The sequence below is a fragment of the Scyliorhinus canicula genome, chromosome 1 (genome assembly GCF_902713615.1).
Source record: "Scyliorhinus canicula chromosome 1, sScyCan1.1, whole genome shotgun sequence".
NCBI classification, from domain to species: domain Eukaryota; kingdom Metazoa; phylum Chordata; class Chondrichthyes; order Carcharhiniformes; family Scyliorhinidae; genus Scyliorhinus; species Scyliorhinus canicula.
The window spans coordinates 127,653,232-127,675,540 of NC_052146.1; the positions used below are offsets into that span (position 1 = coordinate 127,653,232).

At 39.7% G+C, this 22,309-nt stretch overlaps 1 protein-coding gene across 7 annotated transcripts in view; it reads right to left on the bottom strand.

Moving 5' to 3' along the window:
* Nucleotides 1–638: 638 nt before the first annotated feature.
* Nucleotides 639–22,309, bottom strand: part of srrm1 (serine/arginine repetitive matrix 1) — a 77,482-nt gene continuing 55,811 nt past the window's right edge. For 5 of the 7 annotated variants that reach the window (XM_038799625.1, XM_038799616.1, XM_038799651.1 and 2 more), the window contains 7 exons: nt 14,559–14,709; nt 12,995–13,036; nt 8,565–8,657; nt 6,000–6,389; nt 5,474–5,672; nt 4,236–4,436; nt 639–2,234 (listed from right to left, as the gene is read on the bottom strand). In XM_038799625.1, the coding sequence (XP_038655553.1) occupies nt 2,133–2,234; nt 4,236–4,436; nt 5,474–5,672; nt 6,000–6,389; nt 8,565–8,657; nt 12,995–13,036; nt 14,559–14,709 (1,178 nt within the window). In that variant the 3' untranslated portion in view covers nt 639–2,132. Of the gene's footprint in view, nt 2,235–3,011; nt 3,560–4,235; nt 4,437–5,473; nt 5,673–5,999; nt 6,390–8,564; nt 8,658–12,994; nt 13,037–14,558; nt 14,710–22,309 lie in introns of those variants that run through there. The other 2 variants (XM_038799642.1, XM_038799634.1) reach the window with 2 other exon arrangements.

Sequence of the window (22,309 nt, forward strand, 5' to 3'; positions counted from 1 at the left end):
TTATCCTTATTAATAAAAGTAGCATATTCCATTTACTTTGTCCCTATTATTTTTGATCTATAACATGAATTGATATTGTGCCTGTAGTATAGTCAAACATCTCCCTCAAATTGCTTCTCTGATAAATTTATCCTAGGAAATAATAATTTTAATATTTTCTCCCTTTGATATGATTGTAATTAACTTTTGATAACCTGAGCTCATTTATCTAACAAGGCAGAAGAAACATATTTTGTACTCATGGATTGAAAGTAAGTTCTAGTTCTGTAAAATGGTGAAGAATACATCACAAAATCAAATGTCCCTCAATACGCAACATGGATTTAATCCCCAGTATCACAAAAAAAACCTCATTGTACTAAACACGTACTAATTTTAAATTAAGTTTCCAATACAACAGTAATTTACCTATTTTAGAACACTGCACCAAGAACCATTGAAAAATCCCCCTGATTTGGGAATAAGTATCAGTTTAATATTTCCTCTTGCAGCAAATGAGACTTTTTCTGGTGCCCTGGTTTTGCTTGGCACTGTCATGTAAACATCTACACCCAAAGCCCTTTGGTACATAAGTAACAAAGTGCAATATTGTTGGTAACTAATTCATTTTAACAACTTATCATTGCATTTCAAATTTCTGTTCCATTTTCTTCTTTAATCGAAAAAGGTACATGCTAACATATTTCTCAAACTGCTGTACAAAAATGTTTAAATTGCTCTTTAAATAAAGAATACTGCTTCTATATTTGGTTTTCATATACTTTGCTGAAACAATATTTATAGTTTACCAAAGATGTGGGCAGACACCCCATTAATAAAAACCACAACTACTTCCTGTGGGGGTGAAAAAAAGAGCCCAAAGGGAAGAAATTGAATTTAGAAATTTAATTTCCATTTATTACCTCAGCTTTTTACAGCTTTATAATTCAACGTTTATAAAAAAAACCCTTTTAAGTCAAAAGATGATAAATTCAAAATATTCATTACAGATTTTGTTAAGCTCCCACAAAAGAACAGCATCTAAACAAGTTTTTACTCCCAGAACAACCGTAACAGTAGAAGACATTAACAGTTTGGGTGAAGCCAGCCTGTTACACAAAGCAAAATACAATCCAAAGCTACTGTCAACCAGGGAATCTTAAAATCCTTCAGATCCTGGTAGTACCATCCTCTTCCTATAATAAGTTTCATTTTCTTAAAAAAAAGAGACTTCCAGTGTTCTAGATACAGCGCATTTTCACCTGAAGCTCTTTATAAAGAATGTTGTGGACAATCAAACGGCTCAAATAAAACTCAAACTCTGCAGAAACTACACTACAGGTCATATCAGTGGATTAAACACAAAGGATTTGTACAGTTACATAAACAATGTCACAAAATACCATTACATAATGACAGCCAAGACAAGAACTGCAAATGGAAAGAAAAAGGTACCAACACATTAAATGTTCCATCACAAACGGCATAAATTCAGTCAGTTCAGTGCAAATCCAACATAGCTTATGGCTGCATTTGAAAACTGATTTACTCCAAATTCACTTAACTTATTCCATATAAATCTGATTTTATCAAAATTAGTTTCCCACAAAGGTTTTCCCACCTTCAAGCAGACAATTTCAAAAGGAGTCGGGACATTCTGGATCACAGACTACCCCAAGATCTCTATCAGTCTGTTCCATAACCAGCTGGCAGAAACCACAATGTTAAGTTGGCGGAGTTGATGGAGAAAATGAAACATCTCTGTGCCACAGAGCTGTATCTCAAGGCCAGATATGAATGGATGAATCTCACTCAATCGTGGTAGATGAGGTTAAGCAAAATACAGCTTGGATTAAAACCAACCATCAAACCATCAAGACCAATGGCTTTCAAAATATTATTGCATTTAAATGAGATGGAGTTGTGAAAATGAAAGCCGTGTAGGAATTTTGTTTTAATTTGTAATAAAACATTATGATTTGCCTTTATGAAAAATCATTTCTGGTATAAGTAAGAGGCAGTGTCAATGTTCATGAGTGGCATGGCAGCCATCTTAATATACTGGCATGACTATAGCAGCCAATTAAAAATGTACAAAGCCCTTGTGCCTAATCCAATCAGCTCCTTCAGTTAGGTTTATTCAGTACTCTCCTTCATGATGGTGGTGAAGCTTGAGCCTTTCGCATTGACCGTAGAGCCTTTTCTCGGAGATGTTTTTCTAGATCGTCTAGGTTTTCTTCTTCACTTTCTGACTCCTATAATAAATTGATCAGATGAAACTCATGTAGAACTATGTTGTAATGTCATTTTTAACAGAAAAACTCCAGCACCAAGTGCTCAGCGGTTTAACTGAAAAGAATCAGGATGTCAGACATCCAAATTTTGCATGCCAGAAGGAGCCAAATTTATTTGAGCAGCACATTTTATATTGCTCAAATTAATTTGACTACTTCTGCGTTATAACATTTGGATAGTAAAGAATATGCTTTATTACAATCTAAATACTGGCTATATAATTACGAGCAACACTTTTACCTAATATACTCCCGTCTCCATGAAGGAAGTGCATCAAATGTACATCTGGCTCCCAAATTATTTTTGAACCTCATAACATACAAGTGGTACAAGTAACGATCACTCTAAACTTTACATGCGCGCGGACATGCAGCAATCTGCAAAGCGTAGAATGCGGACCACTCAAGTGACACACCTTCTCTTCCGTATTTACAATGATCTAAGTTGCCATGGTAGCCAGCAACAGCTTGTACCACAAAGGCCTCAATCTGCGCTTCTCTCCCACCTGGCAAACTGTATTTTGAAAGCCTGAATCAATCTATTCACCATACCATGATAGTAACAGAAATTAGTCGAGAAAAATAGCTTGAAATGAGCAAAACCAACACAAAAGAAGGTATTTCTAAAGCGTACTCTTTGAAGTTGTAAATTGCACATGCCACTGTAATTATGTTACAATCCCAGTTGATGTTACTACTGGACGGGAAGGTCCCAGAAATGGAACTCTGACTCAGAAGACCGTAACTTTTACTTTTTATTGAGAAAACGTGGATGAACAGAGTCACAGGACTGCCAATTCGCTTTTAATAACAAAATGACATTTATTAAACATGGAAAGTTTATTTATAATACAATGCTCCTTCACTCCCACTTATCGTCACAAATGTACACAGATTTAAAGGATAGCACAGGTTACAAAATATATCTTATGCTATAAGGTTTGCAATAAATACACAGTCCTTGCAAACCAACGGGCTGTGGTCACACGCATCCCACTCTGCAACCAAGTGGTAGATGTCACCCAATCGAACTTCTGTGGATTTCTCCTCAAATTCCCCCCAGATGATTGTCACACGAGTGTTTCCAAATTCCACTCTCAAAAAGACACGCTTTAGAATCTTCTTAAAAAGCAATGCTTTCCCTCAGCTGTTTTCAGCAAGGATCCACCTCCAGGTTTTACACCTCTCCTTTCAGTGTTCCTTTGTCTTGAATAGGCATGAGCTTTCAACCTTTCACACAGTCTCTCTGGGTTTCAGTCACCAATAGAATACTATTGTTTCAAAGACTGGAAATAAGGACACCAAACCTTACGATTGCTTCAGATCTCTGGCTTTTCTCTAGCCAACCTCATCAGCTCTGCTCGTCTTAGTTCTGTCTTTAACTCCAATGAACAGAGTACCCATCTCAAATTCCAGTTCCTGGTTTCCTTTTTACATCAATCTTCATGGAAACCTCTCTTTTCATTACCAAGTTACTGGAACTAGCTTTCTTGCTTATTATTTTATCTTACGGTTTTCCTGCTTCTATCAGGGATGCAAGAACGGCCTTCTCTCTCACAGCTAAGCTCCAGCTGCTATAAAATCAGCTAAAATTAAACTCAAAAATCCTTCCTACCCTAAAGGTGCCTCTGGCTTCTAAGTAAAAGCTTGTTCTTTCTCCAAGCTCGTTTATACTTTTCATGTTGCAAACTCTTTAAGCACAATATTAACAGTTTAAACTGAAACCCCAAACCCCCCCCATGCATGCAAACACCTTTGTTTAACAGGAATCTAACTAGTTTTAACCTTTCTTACACAAAAACGCTAAATTAAACTCACTTAAATCTATACTTTATTTCCAATATCCAACGATACAAACATAGATTAGTTACAATTACCTCTACTCCCTGACAATTACAAGGAAACGTCAAGTTTCACTTCTATCGGTTTCTAGTTTTAACTATTCTTGAGACACTGACTTACCTTTACGGGTTCTGAAGCTTCTGGCTGGGGGGACTTTTCTGGAGCTTCAACTGGCTCTACTGGTGGTTCTTCAACTACTGCTGCCGCTGCTGCAGCCTTTTCTTTCTTATGCTTCTTGTGTTTCTTGTGTTTTTTGTCCTTCTTGTGTTTCTTATCTTTCTTCTTTTTCTTCTTCTTTCCTCCAGTTTCCTGGTCAGAGATCTTAAAGGTACAAGGCAGTTATTACCTCAAAGCACTCATAAGCAAGAAAGAACTAGAATTCTTTAAAGTTGATGATCTGCACTTACAAAATGTATTTTAAATAGCTGGTAACTGAGCTACTAGAATAGTGATACTTTATCATTAGTGCACTATAAATATGCCAAGACAAAGGCCGTTTCTGAATGGCATATTATAGAATATTATTTTCCCTATTTTCCCCCTATCTTGGTACCCTGCAGGCAGAAGGAAAGCAGGTTTGTAAGTCAAATGTCAGAAATGCCGCTGACACAAATTGAAGAACCTACATGGATTGATAATGATAGGGTTCATAACCAAATCAATCTTGTGCCTAATACTAAGAAATAGGAATGAAATTCAAACTGCTTCTGTACCCCCACCAAGGCAATACAGGGGCAATCCTGGCAGCTGACTCCACGACCACACATAAGCAGTAATAAGAAACTAAAGATTGTTGAGTAAAACTGTCAATGTGGGAGTATTATCAGCAGGAAAGAAATTAAGCATCATGCAAATGAGCAATACTCTGCCCTCTAGCTCTCCAATCAGTCAAATATGACAGCTGCTACTGTGCTTAAAGAAATTTCCCTATTACTTTAATTTGTAATCTAAAAATTCCTTTGGTCTCATGAATTTTATAATTTCCCAAATTATATTCTGTGGCGTTTAAATGAAGTCCAAGTTACATAAATTAATCCACCCAATTTTTTGGAGCATTTCAGACCATTCACAACTCAACTCAGTTTTACAACATTGAAAAAGGCATTAGCTACAAATACTCTTCATCACTTAAGAATGCAGTAAAACTGAAACTGGCTCAATGATGGAAATTCATTTTCCCACTGCTATTTACACACAAGTGTAAGAAAAGATTGTTGTAGATGGAAATGAAGGGTCACTCCTACATTTGCAAAATACATTTTCATTATGGAGGTTATTTACTCTGTTGGACTTGATCTACAGAGAATCTATTTTCCGATGTTAAATGGAGGAATACTGAAGTGTAATACTACAATTACCTTGATAGGAGATGGACTAATTGAAGCATTCTTCGCCATTTTGTTTTGTGGTGGCGGAGGAACAGGTGTTGGTGACCTGCTGACAGACTGTGACCTGGAGACTGAAGCAACTGGCCTTTTCTTGGGAAGAGGTTCTGGCGATCTAGATATGGATCTGGATGATGTAGCCCTTCTCACGGCTTGTGGGTTTGGTGAGATCCTAAGAAATTTACAAATTAGTGTTTCCAAAATGAATGGTCCTTGTGAATTAGTATCAGAATCTATAAAAATTATATTTTCACATCAATTGCATTGAAGTTGTCAAGTATTCTACTGCAAGTTTCCAACTGAAACCAAAAAGATACATACTGGAGTTAAGAAACTACATGCCATAGTTGCATCAATTATTAGAATGGATAGTAGATTATTCATAGAAAAGCTTGAAAACCCACAAAATAAATTTATGCGGTAGGTGGGAAAACATTTGCTTTGAAATTCAAGTCAACAACCACACAGTAATCATTGTATTAAGCATTAATGCCCTTACTTCTTAGGTTTTTTGGGTTCCGGGGTTCGCGAAACACGTCGAATAGGCCTGTTACTAGGGGATGGGGACATATGACGCCGTTGTGGTGGTGGTGGTGATATTGACACTCTTCGTGCTGGCGGTGGACTAATGGACCCACGCATCATCCTTGGTCGTGGGGATGGTGAGTGGCGTTTGTGTAGCGGTGGTGAGCGAACATCTCGGTTGGAACGACTAGGTGGTGATCCTCTCCTACGCCTGGAAGAGGGAGAAGGTGAACTCCGGCGCTTTGGTGCTGGTGATGGGGAACCCCTCCTTCGAGGTGGTGGTGATGGAGTATATCTTCTCTGAATTGGAGGAGAGTAACGCCGAGGTGAGGCTGAACGCCTTCTTGGTGGCAGAGACGGAGATCTAAAAAGACAAATGAATAACAAAAATCAAATTAGTAATTATGCAGATACTCATGATTGACACAGATAAATTCAAATGTATATAGTTCTTATTAATCTTTGACTTTCTTTCCTGTCAAGCGCAAACCAAATTATTACATTTTGTTCCCTTCAATCAAATATGTAGAGAAACAGTATTTTGCAACCATAAAGGGAAATAAAATTTCAAGTTGGGCTATTACAGGGTAGTAATAATAATAGTAATTATTGAACTAAAAAATCTCAAAGTACCAGAGGCATACTTAAGGAGCTCCACATGGGCCAGAAAACTGCCAGCTTTGGTCTCCAGGCAGCAGGGTCATAAGTGATCTTAGACCACATTAGACAAGACAGTTGAGGTCCTTTCAGATTACAGTGATCTTGATGCAATGAATTCACATATACATCGGATATAAATGGGCTGATATTTGGCTGTGACCCCTTCCAAAGCCGAGGTAGCATGGTGGTTAGCATAAATGCTTCACAGCTCCAGGGTCCCAGGTTCGATTCCCGGCTGGGTCACTGTCTGTGTGGAGTCTGCACGTCCTCCCCCTGTGTGCGTGGGTTTCCTCCGGGTGCTCCGGTTTCCTCCCACAGTCCAAAGATGTGCGGGTTAGGTGGATTGGCCATGCTAAATTGCCCGTAGTGTTCTAATAAAAGTGAGGTAATGGGGGGGGGGGGGGGGGGGGGGGGGGGTTGTTGGGTTGCGGGTGTGGGGTGGATACGTGGGTTTGAGTGGGGTGGTCGTGGCTCGGCGCAGCATTGAGGGCCGAGGGGCCTGTTCTGTGCTGTACTGTTCTATGTTCGATCTAAGCAGTATGCTGACATGGAGAATTTCTGAGCAAGGCAGTGGAAAGCCACTGGTTACAACATGTCACTGTCCTTGGAAGGGAGGAGGAAAAATGGCAAAAACTGAACACGGGGAATGAGTGTTTCACCTGGAGGAAGGTACAATTAAAACATGCGGCACATAAACAACGAGGCACTATTAGAATGGTTTATCAGGGTAAACCAATGTTAAAATCTGCCTGTTGGGATTGTAAAACCATTACAACCATTTCTATATGTTTATACTTAAATGCTCACAGGCCTGTTGTCATTCATGAATAGATACCAACAGTGTGGAATTATTTCATAAAGCAAACCATTCCTGGATTGGAGAAAGTGGGAAAAGAAACAAAGCAGAATAGTAAAGTTTAGCTAATGTAATACAGCAAAACCCGATTGCCACGTTGATATAGCTTCCAAAACATCATTGGCTTTGGACTGGAAATTCACAAAGTGAAAATTAAAATGAAGCAATTACAGCAAAAACTCAATTTATATACAATGTTACAGGCAAGAATGCTATGCTCAAGACTAATAATAATAATAATTTTTATTGTCACAAGTAGGCTTACATTAACACTGCAAAGAAGTTGCTGTGAAAAGCCTATAGTCGCCACATTCCGGTACCTGTTCATGTACACGGCGAGAGAATTCAGAATATCCAAATTAGTAACAGCACGTCTTTCATGACTTGTGGGAGGAAACCAGAGCATCCGGAGGAAGCCCACGGAGACACAGGGAGAACGGGCAGACTCTGCACAGACAGTGACCCAAGCCAGGAATCGAACCTGGGACTTTGGCGCTGTGAAGCAACAGTGCTAACCACCGTACTGCTGTGCCGCCCAAAGAATTACCATTCACTTTTGTTCAGCATGATTTTTATGTCGCCTTTATAAACAACATAGTTCATTTGGAAAGGGAGCAGGTGCTGAAATTGTGAACAAATTTTTTTTCCACCATGTAAAGTTATAATTTTGGGGGCATTTCTTGAGAAGTGACATCAATGTTGAAAGTAAGCAACTGCACCTGTATCAGTTTCATATCACAATTTTGTCAAACTATCCATAATTCCACAACATTTTCAATTTCCATTTGCTCTACTTCAAAAGACATGCAAATTTCATACTCTATGCATATTTTAGAATAGCAGATAGAATGAAATTCTGTGCCCATGGTTTAAAGGAATCCACAAAATTTGAATTAAGAAAACAATACAAATTCTACCACCACTATCACATTTATCAATTTGGTGCTCCCAAAAGTGACCCAGTTACTAGTTTTCCATTAAATAGGACAGCACTTGACAATTGGAAGGCAAACGTTTACTAACCTGCGTCTCAACGGAGACGGTGATCTGCGCCGTCGAGGAGGAGGAGACGGGGTTCGCCGGCGTCTTGGTGGTGGTGACGGACTTCTCCTTCTCCTGTTTACCATACATTAGCGTGTGAACATACATTCAAGGCGTCAGCACAAAATAAACATTCAGTGTAGATTTCTCACTGCTCCCATTAACATCCCAACCTCAAGAGTTAAAACTGAGTTTTCGCCAAAGCAAATAAGCATAACCCTGAAATAAACTACTCTGGGAATACATTCTGGTACAGATTGCCCTTTTAAAAGACATCTGTTTTCTACCTCACTGTATCCAAAAATGACTGTGTATCCCCACAGTTGTAAAATGAAATTGAGGTTACAGAGCAAGTTTTCGAAGCTCATTTGAAATTTAGGTTTACAAATTGAACAGAATTGTTTTTATTTAACACGTGTGTGAAAGAAATCTACTGTTTAGGCAGAATTGTAACGGTATTCCCAATGCACTTATTCTTTAAAATTAAACCATCAACAGCCACAATAGGGGGAATCTAGTGCATGGAACCAGGCCATTTGGACTATTCTGGAGTTTATGCTTCACACAAGCATTTTGCTATCCGACTTCATCTAACTTTATCCTTAACAATACCCCTCCAAATTTTGTAGAATTCTAGCTAAACTATTTATTTTTTCCTATGCCAACTCTGATCGCTTGTCTGACTTCAGCCAGTTTGGATGCTACAACCAGCCTCAGTACTGAGACAGGTGAGAGCTTATTTTAAAACAGCTGCCAGTTGGTAACTGCTATCTAGTCACCAAATTTGTGAATCAAGTGAAGACTGAATGAGGCAGTAATACCCTGTAAAGCCCAACACATTATCTAGATTCATACAGTTTGCATGCAGCAGGTGGCAGATTGCTATAACCACCCATAAATTATACCCCAAAACATTAAAGCTTATGGGAATAGAGAAATATGGAGAAGGGTATGTTAATTTCAACATACATAGCTTAGATGCAGTTATTAAACCGTATAAATCCCTTGGAATGCAATTGTGCAAGTATAAAACATGATTAGAATTTCTATTGTTTGGAGAATATAATGCTCTACAGCTTCCTCAAAATCCACATTCAAAATTCAAGGTTATTCAATGCAATTTTTAAAAATACCAGTTTCAAGGTTGATAACGGCAATACGAATTTCATAGGGTTCTCCGAAATGGGCCTTGAATTGAGTTTTGATTTTTAAGTAATCAATTATAATAGTGCAATTTCTCAGCCTGCCATTAAATCTAAGCGCCCATTGTTTAGTTGAAACTGAGCAATAAATGCAGAATATCACAAGCAACACATTGTTACTTACTTATACTCATTAGATTATGGGCCTTTCACACCAAGTAAAACTGGCCATCACCATTATGATATCCCACATACAGTGAAAACCACTTGTGCTTTTTGTATCCAATATGAATGCTGCAGAATGCTTTCTACATGTCCTGAACTATTTGAAATCATGTCAAAATGAAAGCACTCAAGAGTACCCACTCTACAATGCACACCCACCTTAAATCAATAAATGTACACTAATCCTATATTCTATATTAAGAATTCTGCTGATTGCAGGTGTACTTCTGTTTGGCTTCTATTCCACAGAATCAGTGGGCCCACAGATTGAAGATAAAAGGAATATATTTGGCCTAATTCAAGTAAAGAAGAAACGGATGTCTGACAGAAATGCCTCTTAAATAATCATGATGTGATGCTGGCTTGGACTGGGGTGAGCACAGTAAGAAATCTTACAACACCAGGTTAAAGTCCAACAGGTTTGTTTGGAATCACTAGCTTTCAGAAGGCAGCTCCTTCATCAGGACTCCTGGTGTTGTAAGACTTCTTACTGTTCCCAAATAATCAACAGTAATTTAAGTATATTGATATCTACAAAAAATGCTCAAAAACAGGAACCCAGGAGTTTGAAGCTCTGGACCAGTAGGCTGGAAATAATTTTGATTCCAATGTTGGCTCTATAATCATATCTGCGTGCACCTAGTCCTAATGCCCAAATTAGAATCTTTAATTTCATTTACAGCATACTTGCAATATATTTCTAGAATTATTTACTTTATTCTTTGATGGTGGTGTTGTGTTACGTCACTGGACAAGTTAATCCGTGGCTCAGGCTAATGCTCTGGGGATATGGCTTCAAATCCCACCACTGCAGCGGGTGGAGTTTAAATTTAATTATTAAATCTGGAATTGAAAGCTAGCCTCAATAATAATGACCATGAAACTAACAATTGCTGCAAAACTCCATCTGGCTCACTAGTGTCCTTCAGGGAAGGAACTCTCCTGTCCTTACCTGCTCTGGCCTACATGTGACTCAGACCCACAGCATTAGAACACAGAACAGTACAGGCCCTTCGGCATACAATGTTGTGCCGACCATTTATCCTAATCTAAAATCAACCTAATCGACACCCCTTCATGCGCCTGTCCAAGAGTCGCTTTAAAGTCTCTAATGACTAACTCCACTACCTCTGCAGGCAGTGCATTCCACACACCCGTCACTCTGTGTAAAGAACCTACCTCTGACATCTCCCCTATACCATCCTCCAATCACCTTGAAATTATGTCCCCCTGTGACAGCCATTTCCGCCCTGGGAAAAAGACTCTGGCTATCCACACGATCCATGCCTCTCATCACCTTGTACAGCTCTATCAAGTAACCTCTCTTCCTTCTTCGCATCAGTGAGAAAAGCCCCAGCTCCCTCAACCTTTCTTCATAAGACATGCCCCCCAGTCCAGGCAGCATCCTGGTAAATCTCCTCTGTGCCCTCTCCAAAGCATCCGCATCCTTCTTATAACAAGGCGACCAGAACTGGACACGATATTCCAAGTGTGGTCTAACCAGGGTTTCATACAACTGCAGCAAACCCTTACGGCTCTTAAACTCAATCCCCCTGTTAATGAAAGCCAACACACCATATGCCTTTTAACAACCCTTTCAACCTGGGTGACAACTTTGAGGAATCTATATATGTGGACCCCAAGACACCTCTGTTCCTCCACACTTCCAAGAATCCTGCCTTTAAAGCTGTATTCAGCATGCAAATTCAGCCTTCCAAAATGAATCACTTCACATTTATCTAGGTTAAACTCCATCTACCACATCTCATTCTAGCTCTGCATCCTGTCAATGTCCTGTTGTAACCTGCAACAGTCCTTGACACTATCTCCAACCCACCAACCTTCATGTCATCGGCAAACTTACTAACCCACCCTTCCACTTCCTCATCCAAGTAATTTAAAAAAACCACAAAGAGCAGAGGTCCCAGAACAGATCCCTGCAGGCCACCACTGGTCAACGACCTCCAGGCAGAATACTTTCCATCCACTACCATTCGCTGTCTTCTTTCGGCCAGCCAATTCTGTATCCAGACAGCCAAATTTCCCTGTATCCCATGCCCCCAAACTTTCTGAATGAGCCTACCATGGGGAGCCTTATCAAATGCCTTACTGAAATCCATATGCACCACATCCACTGCCCGACCTTCATCAATGTGTTTCATAACATCCTCAAAGAACTCTATGAGACTTGAGGCATGACCTGCCCCTCACAATGTGGTTGATTCTTAACTGCCCTCTGAAATGGCCGATTAGTATCACAATGCTATTTCAGCGCCAGGGTCACAGGTTCAATTCCAACCTCGGCAAACTGTGTGAAGTTTGCACTTTCTCCCCGTGTCTGCGTGGGTTTCCACTGGGTACTCCGGTTACCTCGCACAGTCCAAAGATGTGCAGGTTAGGTGGATTGGTTATGGCAAATTGCCCCTTAGGGTGGGGTTGCAGGAATAGGACAGAGGATTGGTCTTTGGTGGTGTGTTCAAAGTGTAAGTACAAACTTGGATGGGCCAAATGGCCTCCTTGTGCACTGTAGAGATTTTATGAAAGATCAGGGTTCAAGGGCACTTAGTGCAATGACAATTAGGGACAGGCAACAATTGCTGGCCCAGCCAGTGACATCCACATGCCATCAAAGAGTATAAAAAACCTTCCTTTACATTTTTGATTATGTAACCCTAAATGTTAAAACTTGGCAATTTTAGTACAAGTGGGTTCCACTGTATTTATAGTTCCCCAAGTATTTAATTCATCAAAAGCAGGTAACCCACAATTAGTTCTTTGCAATTCAGTTTAAAGTTCCCATTTGCAAAATTTTAACAAATTTCAATTTCAAGCATACATCCTAAGAATCAAGTGCTTTCAATTTCCAGTTAAATTAAAAATTTGATGCAATAATTACTTCAGCATTCCAGCAAAAGTGGACTGCCTCGTCTAAAATGCAGTGCAATAATTCAACTAATTAGTAGTTGGGCTGAGGTTGCTAATTAAAGGAACCTTAAACAGGCTATTGTTTTCAGTGATCAGACAGCAACTCATTTTCAAACCAACCTTTTCGCCACTGGGAAGTGCCACCTCTTTCCAAGCGGCATCCTGATAGCAAGAGAAAACAAAACCAAGCTGTGTTTTTTCACAGATCAACCTCTAACCAAAGTATCTTAAACCAATAATTCATACAGACAGTATCTCTCTGGTTGATTTACATTTTAATTCATTAACTATAATATAATTATTTAAATGTTTTAATAATTTTCTGCACCATTTTCGATATCCCAGGTCACACATTGAGAACTGGGCAGGAAGAGCAGCCAGCAGCAGACATCAATGCCCACATAAGGGTCAACCAGTAAGAAATGATGAGTGTAATTGGATGTGGAACAGGGATGAATTATCTCTCCCACAGGCCTGACACCCAGCCTCTGCCAAAAGTGACTCAGCCAAAAGTAGAAAATCCCAATCCACCCTTCTACAAGCAACTAGAGTTCTACACTAAATTAAAAATATTGTTCTTCTGATTTTACATAATATTTCATGCCTTTAAATTGTTTTAATGAATTATCCACCCAAGGGATTCCAGTACTTGAAAAGAGGATCTTCACCATCGCAATGACAATTTTTAATTTACTACCACTGTCTAATTTTAGGAAAGGATTACTTCCAATTTGCAATACTCAACCAGAAAAGTTGTCCTGGTGGACAAATTTGGGCATTTTAATTACAGGGAGATGGAAATATTAAATTACCCAATGATGTGTCAGATGGAACCAAGAACTCCTTGAATAATCTGTCTGCTTATACAAAGCAAATGAACTCTTTCAAGTAGGGAGCACACTACAGCGCACCTCCAGCAAGGGAACGCATAACATTCCAAATTTGGAAACTCATCTCGCAAGTAGGAGGGAAGACAGCTTCTCTATTTGGGGTAGGGATCATTTAAAACTAAGAGCACCATCATTCTCCAGCATTACCAATCACCTTTTAAATGACCTGGTTTTTAATATGGTTTCCCATGTGATAAAGAAAATCAACACTATAAACTAAATGACATACCTCCAAATAGGGCAAGAAATTTAAGAGTTGATTCACTAAAAGTTATTTTAATATTTGACTAATATGGTCCTTGCTTCTGTCCTCCAACCCAAATGCCCAAAAAGCTTAATTGTCGTCTTTGACAAGTTTTAGATTTTTCAATTTGGAAATTGACTTATTTATGTACAAGGACTAAAATTAAGCAGAGACATGGAATTATTACAGATACCACATTGCACAAACGTACCCTCCCCACGACCCCCAACACCCGGGGCGGGGGAGAATCCAGTCTTGTTGCAACAGTAGAGGAAACCGTTATTCAAATGATAATAACTTTCAAAAAGCAAAAGTCAGATTGTAGTAAATGGGAATGTGTTTAAGTCATTGGGAAGGAAGGCAGAGAAATTTTTTATATATTTCAAGGGACCAATTGCACCAAGCCTCATATCTTAGTACAGAAATGCATGGTGATACAAGATACGTTAATATGGGGACTTCAGTCTCTGAAATATAACTACAGGCTTTACATACTCCTGAACTCCGAAGTAACGCAACAATAAAATTGTCCCAACTGTTTGCATTTTACCTTGGTGAAAAATCCTTGTGCCGTTTTCGCATTGCAGGAGGCGGGGTCATACTCCGTGATAATGAACGTTGGCGCCTTCTTCGAACTTCACCATTCTTTGCACTTGACCGTTTTGGTGCTTCATCTTCAGATGAGGATGAAGATCCAGACTCTGCAGAGGGAACATTTAACTAATTAAAATGAAAAAATGAATCAGCGTTAAACTGCACATTCATCAGCCCTAATAGGGTAAAAATACAAATTTGCAGAATAAATGGAAATTAATCTTGCACTCAAATGTTGTGCAAAAAATGAAGCAATGTTCCAGCCAATATTTGTATATGAATACATCTAATTATTTCTCTGAGCTTACTGATGGTCTGACTCACTAAATGCAGACTCACTCTAAATCAGACTAACAGATTGTTGCAATAGTTTTACTAAAAGTGCTTTGTGGAATAACAGCATTAACTCGGCCTATCTTACACCACACTGCAAAAACAATAGATTATATTAATGTACTTATTTGCTTGCACACTCAAAATTTATCATTTCAAATGGCTTCCACCAATAATAAGCAACAAGATCACCTGGTATTGTAGCCTCAGGGACACTTTTTCTGGATATATATCTTTCACTGGAAACAGGTTTGATTTAGTACTGATGAACCACAAAACAAGTGTAGCACATCATAACTTACTTTACTTAGCAAAGGTCTGTCAAGTCTATAACAGGTATCAACAATGGCTCAGCTAGTATAACACTCGCTTCAAAATCAGAAGTTGCATGTTCAAGTTCCACTTCAGCACTTAAACACAAAAACCAAAAGCTTACACTCCAGTGCAGTACTGATTGTGTTGCATCATTGAGGTGCCATCTTTCGAATGAGACGTTAAAATGAAGACCCATCTGTCCATTGGATGTAAAAGATCCCACAGCACTATTTCAATGGGCAGGGGAGTTATCCCTAGTTTTCCAGCCAATATTTGTTCTTCAAACATTGCAAGGATAAATCTGGTCATCATCACACAGTTGTTTGTAGGAACTTGCTGTGTGTAAATTGTCTGCCGGATGTCCTACATCACACTCAGAAATATTTCATTGGATGTTAAATGTTTTTATAATGTTCTGTTGTAGTGAAAGGTGCTTTATAAATGGGAGCCTCTTTATGTTGGGGTGTGCCCTTCTCTTCTAAATATATATATATTATATGTTTCTTATTCTGTGTACATAACGGTAATTATACCTTGTTCAAAAACCCAATAAAAAACATTTATAAATGGAAGTCTTTTTAATAGTACATTTTAACAGTGCACAGGATTGACACTCAAAAAGGTCCCTACCCATTTGGAAACTGCAGAGTGATGTAACACACTGTGCCAAATTTTCAGTCTGGATGTGCATTTACAATATATTCAGATCATTTACTTCAGCATTTCAGACACTTACGTGGCCAAATATACATGACAATTTTATGATCCTGTTAGAGACCATTAACATTTAAAGAGAAATCTACACACCCAATGATTTAACCAATAGAACTATACCACAAGATTGCATGTTTTTAAAACTTTGAACAAATTAAACAAAGGGAGTAAGCAGAACCTAGTGATACAGATTACAATCAAGTTGACCTTACTTCCTCCAAAAATTCTCTTATATTTTACAATACCCTACAAATTATTTACTTTTGTAAGGACCACCCAAAAGTATGCCACAGTCCTCTGGAACCTATTTTAATTCTCCCCAGTTTCAGCTATTTACAGGGGTATAACATTAATTTGCATCTCTTGACTGTGGATGTCTCAGGCCCTTGTTCTGGTTACTTTCTCGATACTTCCAAACAAATCTGGTTACTTTTTTTTGCCTCAGGACTCTTGAGAACCCCTGTAATTTGTTAAACAAATCTTTCAATTTCTGTGTTGCCCAAACTGAGTTCAGGTTTCTCCTGCATTCCATGTGCTGAATGTTATAGTTAGTATTTTTGCTGCATAAACTACAGGTCTAACTATAAATGTACTAGGCTACCTTCTCTCAAATGAATTGAAACCAGATAATCTCCACAAACAACACCATCTCCATGACAACTTGGCATTCTCTGAGATGTCCTCAAAGAGACCTTTAAGCCAAGTATCCCTCATTTAAAATCCCATGTTAGATCTGAAGACTTGGAATTTTAATGCTTTTAAATTAATTTCATTGAAACTCCCAAAACAAAAATCCTCTCTGAACTGCCCTTCCTGCAATGATTGCAAAAGTCATGTCTCCACCAAAAGGCTCACAGATAGGTCATCTGTGGTTGATGTTTCTCCTTACCTTCTACTCTAATGTTGGAAGTCAGTGTTGATTAAACATGACCCATTCTTTGAAGTGTAATTAACTCAGCCTTGTTTGCTTATGTTCATATTAGATGTTTACAAGTTTAAATTAGGTTCTCTGTAGCTATAACATTGCATTAGAGATTGTTTCCTGGAACAGTATGTTGGGGAACCAACCAGGGGGGAGGCTACTCCTGATTTAGTATTCTGTAAGGAGGTGGGATTAATTCATGACATCATAGTTAAGGATCCAACAGGGAGTAGTGACCATAGTATGGTAGAATTCAAGATTCCGTCTGGCGGTGAAAAAGTAAGAGTCCCACACTAGCATTCTGGAATTAAACAAAGGAAATTACATAGGCTTGAGGACAGATTTAGCCAGTATAGACTGGGCAGCAAGGCTAAAAGATAGGACAATGATGAGCAGTGGCAGTTGCTTGAGATACTCAATTCTTCACAACTAAAATATATACCAGAGGAAAAAAGGTGGTAAGAGGGGCAAAAGACATCAATGGCTAAACAACAATGTCAAGGATATTATTAAGAAGACTTCTGGTGGCGGCCATGGAGTGAGAGGTCGCTTATTTGGTAGCTCCCGCTTGTGGTGGACTTTTGGGACATTTTTCCTTGACTTATGAGGCATTTGATCGGTAAAATTGGGAGACTAGCAAGGTAGAGAAGAAGAATCTCCCACCAGTTTATGGAATTGTGGACCAGAAGTGATCTGCAAAGGAGAGATTGTTGGCCAAAGTGGGGGGGGGGAAAGAGAGTTTGTGCTACTTGGGGATTCAGGTTGCACGGGGTTGGGAGCAGCTACATAAATTAAATCTGGCCCACAAATGAACGACTTTCAGAGGTGGGACATACTCCTGTTGTCACTGGCGGGGACGGTACAGACCGTAAAACTGACGGTCCTCCCGAGATTTTTGTTTGTTTTCCAGTGCCTCCCTATTTTTATACCAAAGGCCTTTTTAAAGTGGGTGAATAGGGTGATATTGGGGTTTTTGTGGGTGGGGAAACCACCGCGAGTAAAGAAAGTACTGTTGGAGCGGAGCCGGGTTTGGTGGGGGGGGGGGAAAGAGAGAGAGAGGACAGACGGACGGGGACAGGACTGGCACTGCTGAACTTTAGGAACCACGACTGGGCAGTAAATATTGCCATGATTAGAAAGTGGGTAGTGGGGGCATTGGTAATGGCTGCTTTGCCATTCACACTGGCCCGGTACTCCACAAGCCCAGTGTTGGTGGCAGCCCTCGGAGTTTGGGGGCAGTGAAGCATATGGGAGTGGACAGAACGTCGGTGTGGGCTCCAATTTGTAGTAATCACCGGTTTGTCCCGGGGAGGTTGGATAGGGGGATCCGGACATGGCAGAGAGCAGGGATTGAGAGGCTGGGGAATAAATTTATTAATGGGAGCTTTCCCTGCTTGGAGGATTTGGAGGAGGGGCTTGAATTGCCAGGAGGGAATGGGTTTCGGTATCTGCAGGTGAGGGATTTTGTGCAAAGGCAGGTTTCAACCTTTCCCCTTCTACCGCCTCAGGGGACACATGGCAAGGTAGTTTCTGGAACGGGGGTGGGGGAGGGTAAGGTATCGGAAATCTATAAAGAACTTATGGAGTGAGAGGAAAGCCAAATAGGAGAGATAAAACGTAAATGGGTAGATGAGCTGGGTAAGGAGTCAGAGGCAGGCCTGTGGGAGGATGCTCTGAGCAGAATCAACAAGTCCTCATCATTTGCCAGGATCAACCAATACAATTCAAGGTGGTTCACCGGGCTTACATGACAGTGGCCCGGATGAGCAGGTTCTTTGGGGTAGAGGACAGGTGTATGAGGTGTGCAGAAGGTCCTGCAAACCATGTCCACATGTTTTGGGCATGCCCGAAGCCTAGGGGATTCTGGCAGGGATTTGCGGATGTCATGCCCACGGTACTAAAAATGAGGGTGTAGCCGAGCCCAGAGGTGGCGATCTTTGGAGTGTTGGAAGACCCGGGATTCCAGGGGGCAAGAGAGGCTGACGCTTTGGCCTTTGCCTCCTTGGTAGCCCGGAGACGGATATTACTAGCGTGGATGGACTCGAAGCCCCAAAATCTCGTGTATGGGTTAGTGACATGGCTGGGTTTCTCAGACTTGAGAAAATTAAATTCACCCTGAGAGGATCAACGTTAGGGTTCGTTCGGAGGTGGCAGCCGTTTATCAACTTCTTTGGAGAAAACTAAACTGTCAGCAGACTCAATAAGGTTAGGCTTAGATTAGGCGGGAATAGTGGGAGGAGGGATGTCTTACGCACTGAACTATGTTTACATTTGTATCCTTTACTGTTAGAAAACCATAACTGTCTTAATAAAATGCTTGTTAAAAAAAATATTATGAAGACAAAAACTAAATTATACCATATTGCAAAGACCAGTGGCAGGCTGGAAGATTGGGAAACTTTCCAACATAAACAAAGGGATGCTAAAAGAAGTAATAAGAGCTAAATTATGGGAAAGAAACTAGCACAGAATATCAAAAAGGATAGCAAAAGCTTTTACTGGTACATTAAAGGGAAGAGAGTCGCTAAGATGAATGTTGGTCCCTTGGAAGATGAAACTACTGAGTTAATTGTGGGGAACACAGAAATGGCAGAGATGCTAAATCAATACTTTGCCTCAGTTTTCAGAGTGGAGGACACTAGAGCCATTCCTATAGGAATGGGCAATTCAGAGGTAATAGACAGGGTGGAACTTGGAACAATTGGCATCAATAGGGAAACAGTACTCAATAAACTCTTGGGATTGAGGGCAGACAAGTCCCCAGGGCCTGATGGCCTGCATCCTAGGGTGTTAAAGTGGCAGCAAAGATAGTGGATCCATTGGTTATAGTAATCCAAAATTCCCTGGACAAGGGAGAGGTTCCAGTGGATTGGTAAAATGCTAACATAACGCCCTTATTTAAAATGGGAGGGAGGCAGAATATGGGAAATTACAGACCAGTTATTTTAATATCTGCTGTTCGAAAATTGTTGGAATCAATTATCAAGGATGTAATATCATGACATTTGGAAAGCCAAAGCGCTATCCATCAGAGTCAGCTTGGTTTTATGAAGGACAAATCATGTTTGACCAACTTGCTCGAGTTCTTTGAAGATGTAAAAAGCAAAGTGGATAATGGGGATCCTGTAGATGTAGTATATCTGGACTCCCAGAAGGCTTTTGATAAGGTGCCACACAGAATATTAATTCACAAGGTGAGATCACATGGGAATAGGGGTAACTTTTAGCTTGGATAGAAGACTGGCCGACGAACAGGAGACAGAGAATCGGGATAAATGGGTCTTTTACTGGATGGCAAGATGTAACTAGTGGGGCGCCACAGGGTTCGGTCCTTGGGCCCCAGCTATTTACAATCTAAATTAATGACTTAGATACAGTGATAGAAAGTTCTATTGCCAAATTTGAAGATGGCACAAAAATAGGTGGGACAGTAAGTTGCAATGAGGAAATAAGAATCTTACAAATGGATGTAGATAGCTTAGTAGAGTGGGCCAAAATGTGACAGATGGAGTTTAACGTGGCTAAGTGCGAAGGCATGCATTTTGGTCGAAAAAATTAAAGACAATTATTATCTAAATGGAAGAAGACTTTGGGGTGCTCCGATGCAGAGGGATCTGGGTGTCCTCATGCACGAGTCATAGAAAACATGCATGCAGATGCAGCAGATAGCAAGGAAAGCAAATGGAATGTTGGCATTTATAGCTAAATGAATTGAGTACAAAAGTAAAGTGTTGTTTCAACTACACAAGGCATTGGTAAGAACGCACCTGAAGTATTGTGCACAGTTTTGGTCCTCTTATTTGAAGAAAGATGTAGTGGCATTGGAGGTAGTTCAGAGGAGGTTCACTATATTGAACAGTTTAGGCCTATACTCTCGAGTTTAGAAGAATGAAGGGAAATCAAATCGAGGTATACGAAAGGCTAAAGGGCAAGGATAAAGTAGAGGTGGAGCTGATGCTTCCTCTTGTGGGGCATTCTAAAATGAGAGGTCATAATCTTAGAATAAGAGTAAGCAAATTTAAAACAGATTTGAGGAGAAACTACTTCTCCCAAAGGGTTGTGCATCTGTGGAATTCGCTACCCCAGAATGCAGTGGATGCATTCTGCAATGGAGGTACAGTGAGTCAATTTAAGGAGGAGTTAGACAGATTTTTAATTGGTAATGGGTTGAAGTGTTATGGAGAACAGGCAGGACAGTAGAGTTTAGGGGATCAGCCATGATCACATTGAGGGTGTTAGGCTCGGGAGGTTAAATTGCCAAAATGTGTTCTATGGAGGAGATGCTCTGGTTGATTTTGCAATCAAGCTCTTGGTCTGTAGCATAGAGTAAGAAGTCTTACAACACCAGGTTAAAGTCCAACATGTTTGTTTCAAACACTAGCTTTCGGAGCACTGCTCCCTCCTCAGGTGAAGGACATGAGGAAGGAGCAGTGCTCCAAAAGCTAGTGTTTGAAACAAACATGTTGGACTTTAACCTGGTGTTGCAAGACTTCTTACTGTGCTCACCCCAGTCCAACGCCGGAATCTCCACATTGTAGATAACAGATGAGGAACATATCAGCCATCATAGAATGGTGGAGCAGACTTGATGAGCCGAATGGTTTAATTCTGCTCCTATGGCTTATGAACTTATAACTTTAATTCCTAAAATCAAGAGTGATAATCTAAAATATATAAATTATGAACCAAATAATTCTGGCAATTTGAATGTGTCACATCATATAAAGTGCATAGTTCCATACTTATCCCTTGTGCCTTTGCCTCAACTTTCCAATTGTCAGAAATTAGTCCAGTTTCTGGCAGTCACAACTCTTACTGAGTATTGAGAAATATTAGTATTTCTTTTCCCCTCCCAGTTCCTTTCTCACTGTCAGATTAGTGATAAAAATGGTAACAAGCAACATAGGAAATATCATATGAGCTAAATGAACGCCAAGTACAATTATTGCATCCAGAATTTACTTGGTGTCTTACAAATAATAACTGTTGTTCCACAGTTTTTAGCTGCACATACATATCTAATCCAGTTCTATTACTTGCTTTAGTATCCAATTAAAGTTCAAGTTTACCCCTTTTTAGGGAATTGGTTGGGGAAACCATCACAATTGGGAATACTGGATGCACTGAAAATAGCTTAGTAGACATCTTATTCCATACTGCCTACTGGAAATAAAACCTTGTAGGATCCTACACGATAAGATAATTGAAATTCACTACAAAAACGATAACAATTACAGAATTATTTAATTATCTATTAGTCATTGTACTTTACACCCTTTTCCAAAGCAAGATACTTTGCTTCACTTCTTTTATTTGATCATTCATTCCTTTTCTGAAGCTTCACACAAAGGTTGATTTAAACTCCTCATTCCTTTTCCAAAGCTTCACACCAAGGTTGATTTAAACTCCTGATGACAAATATA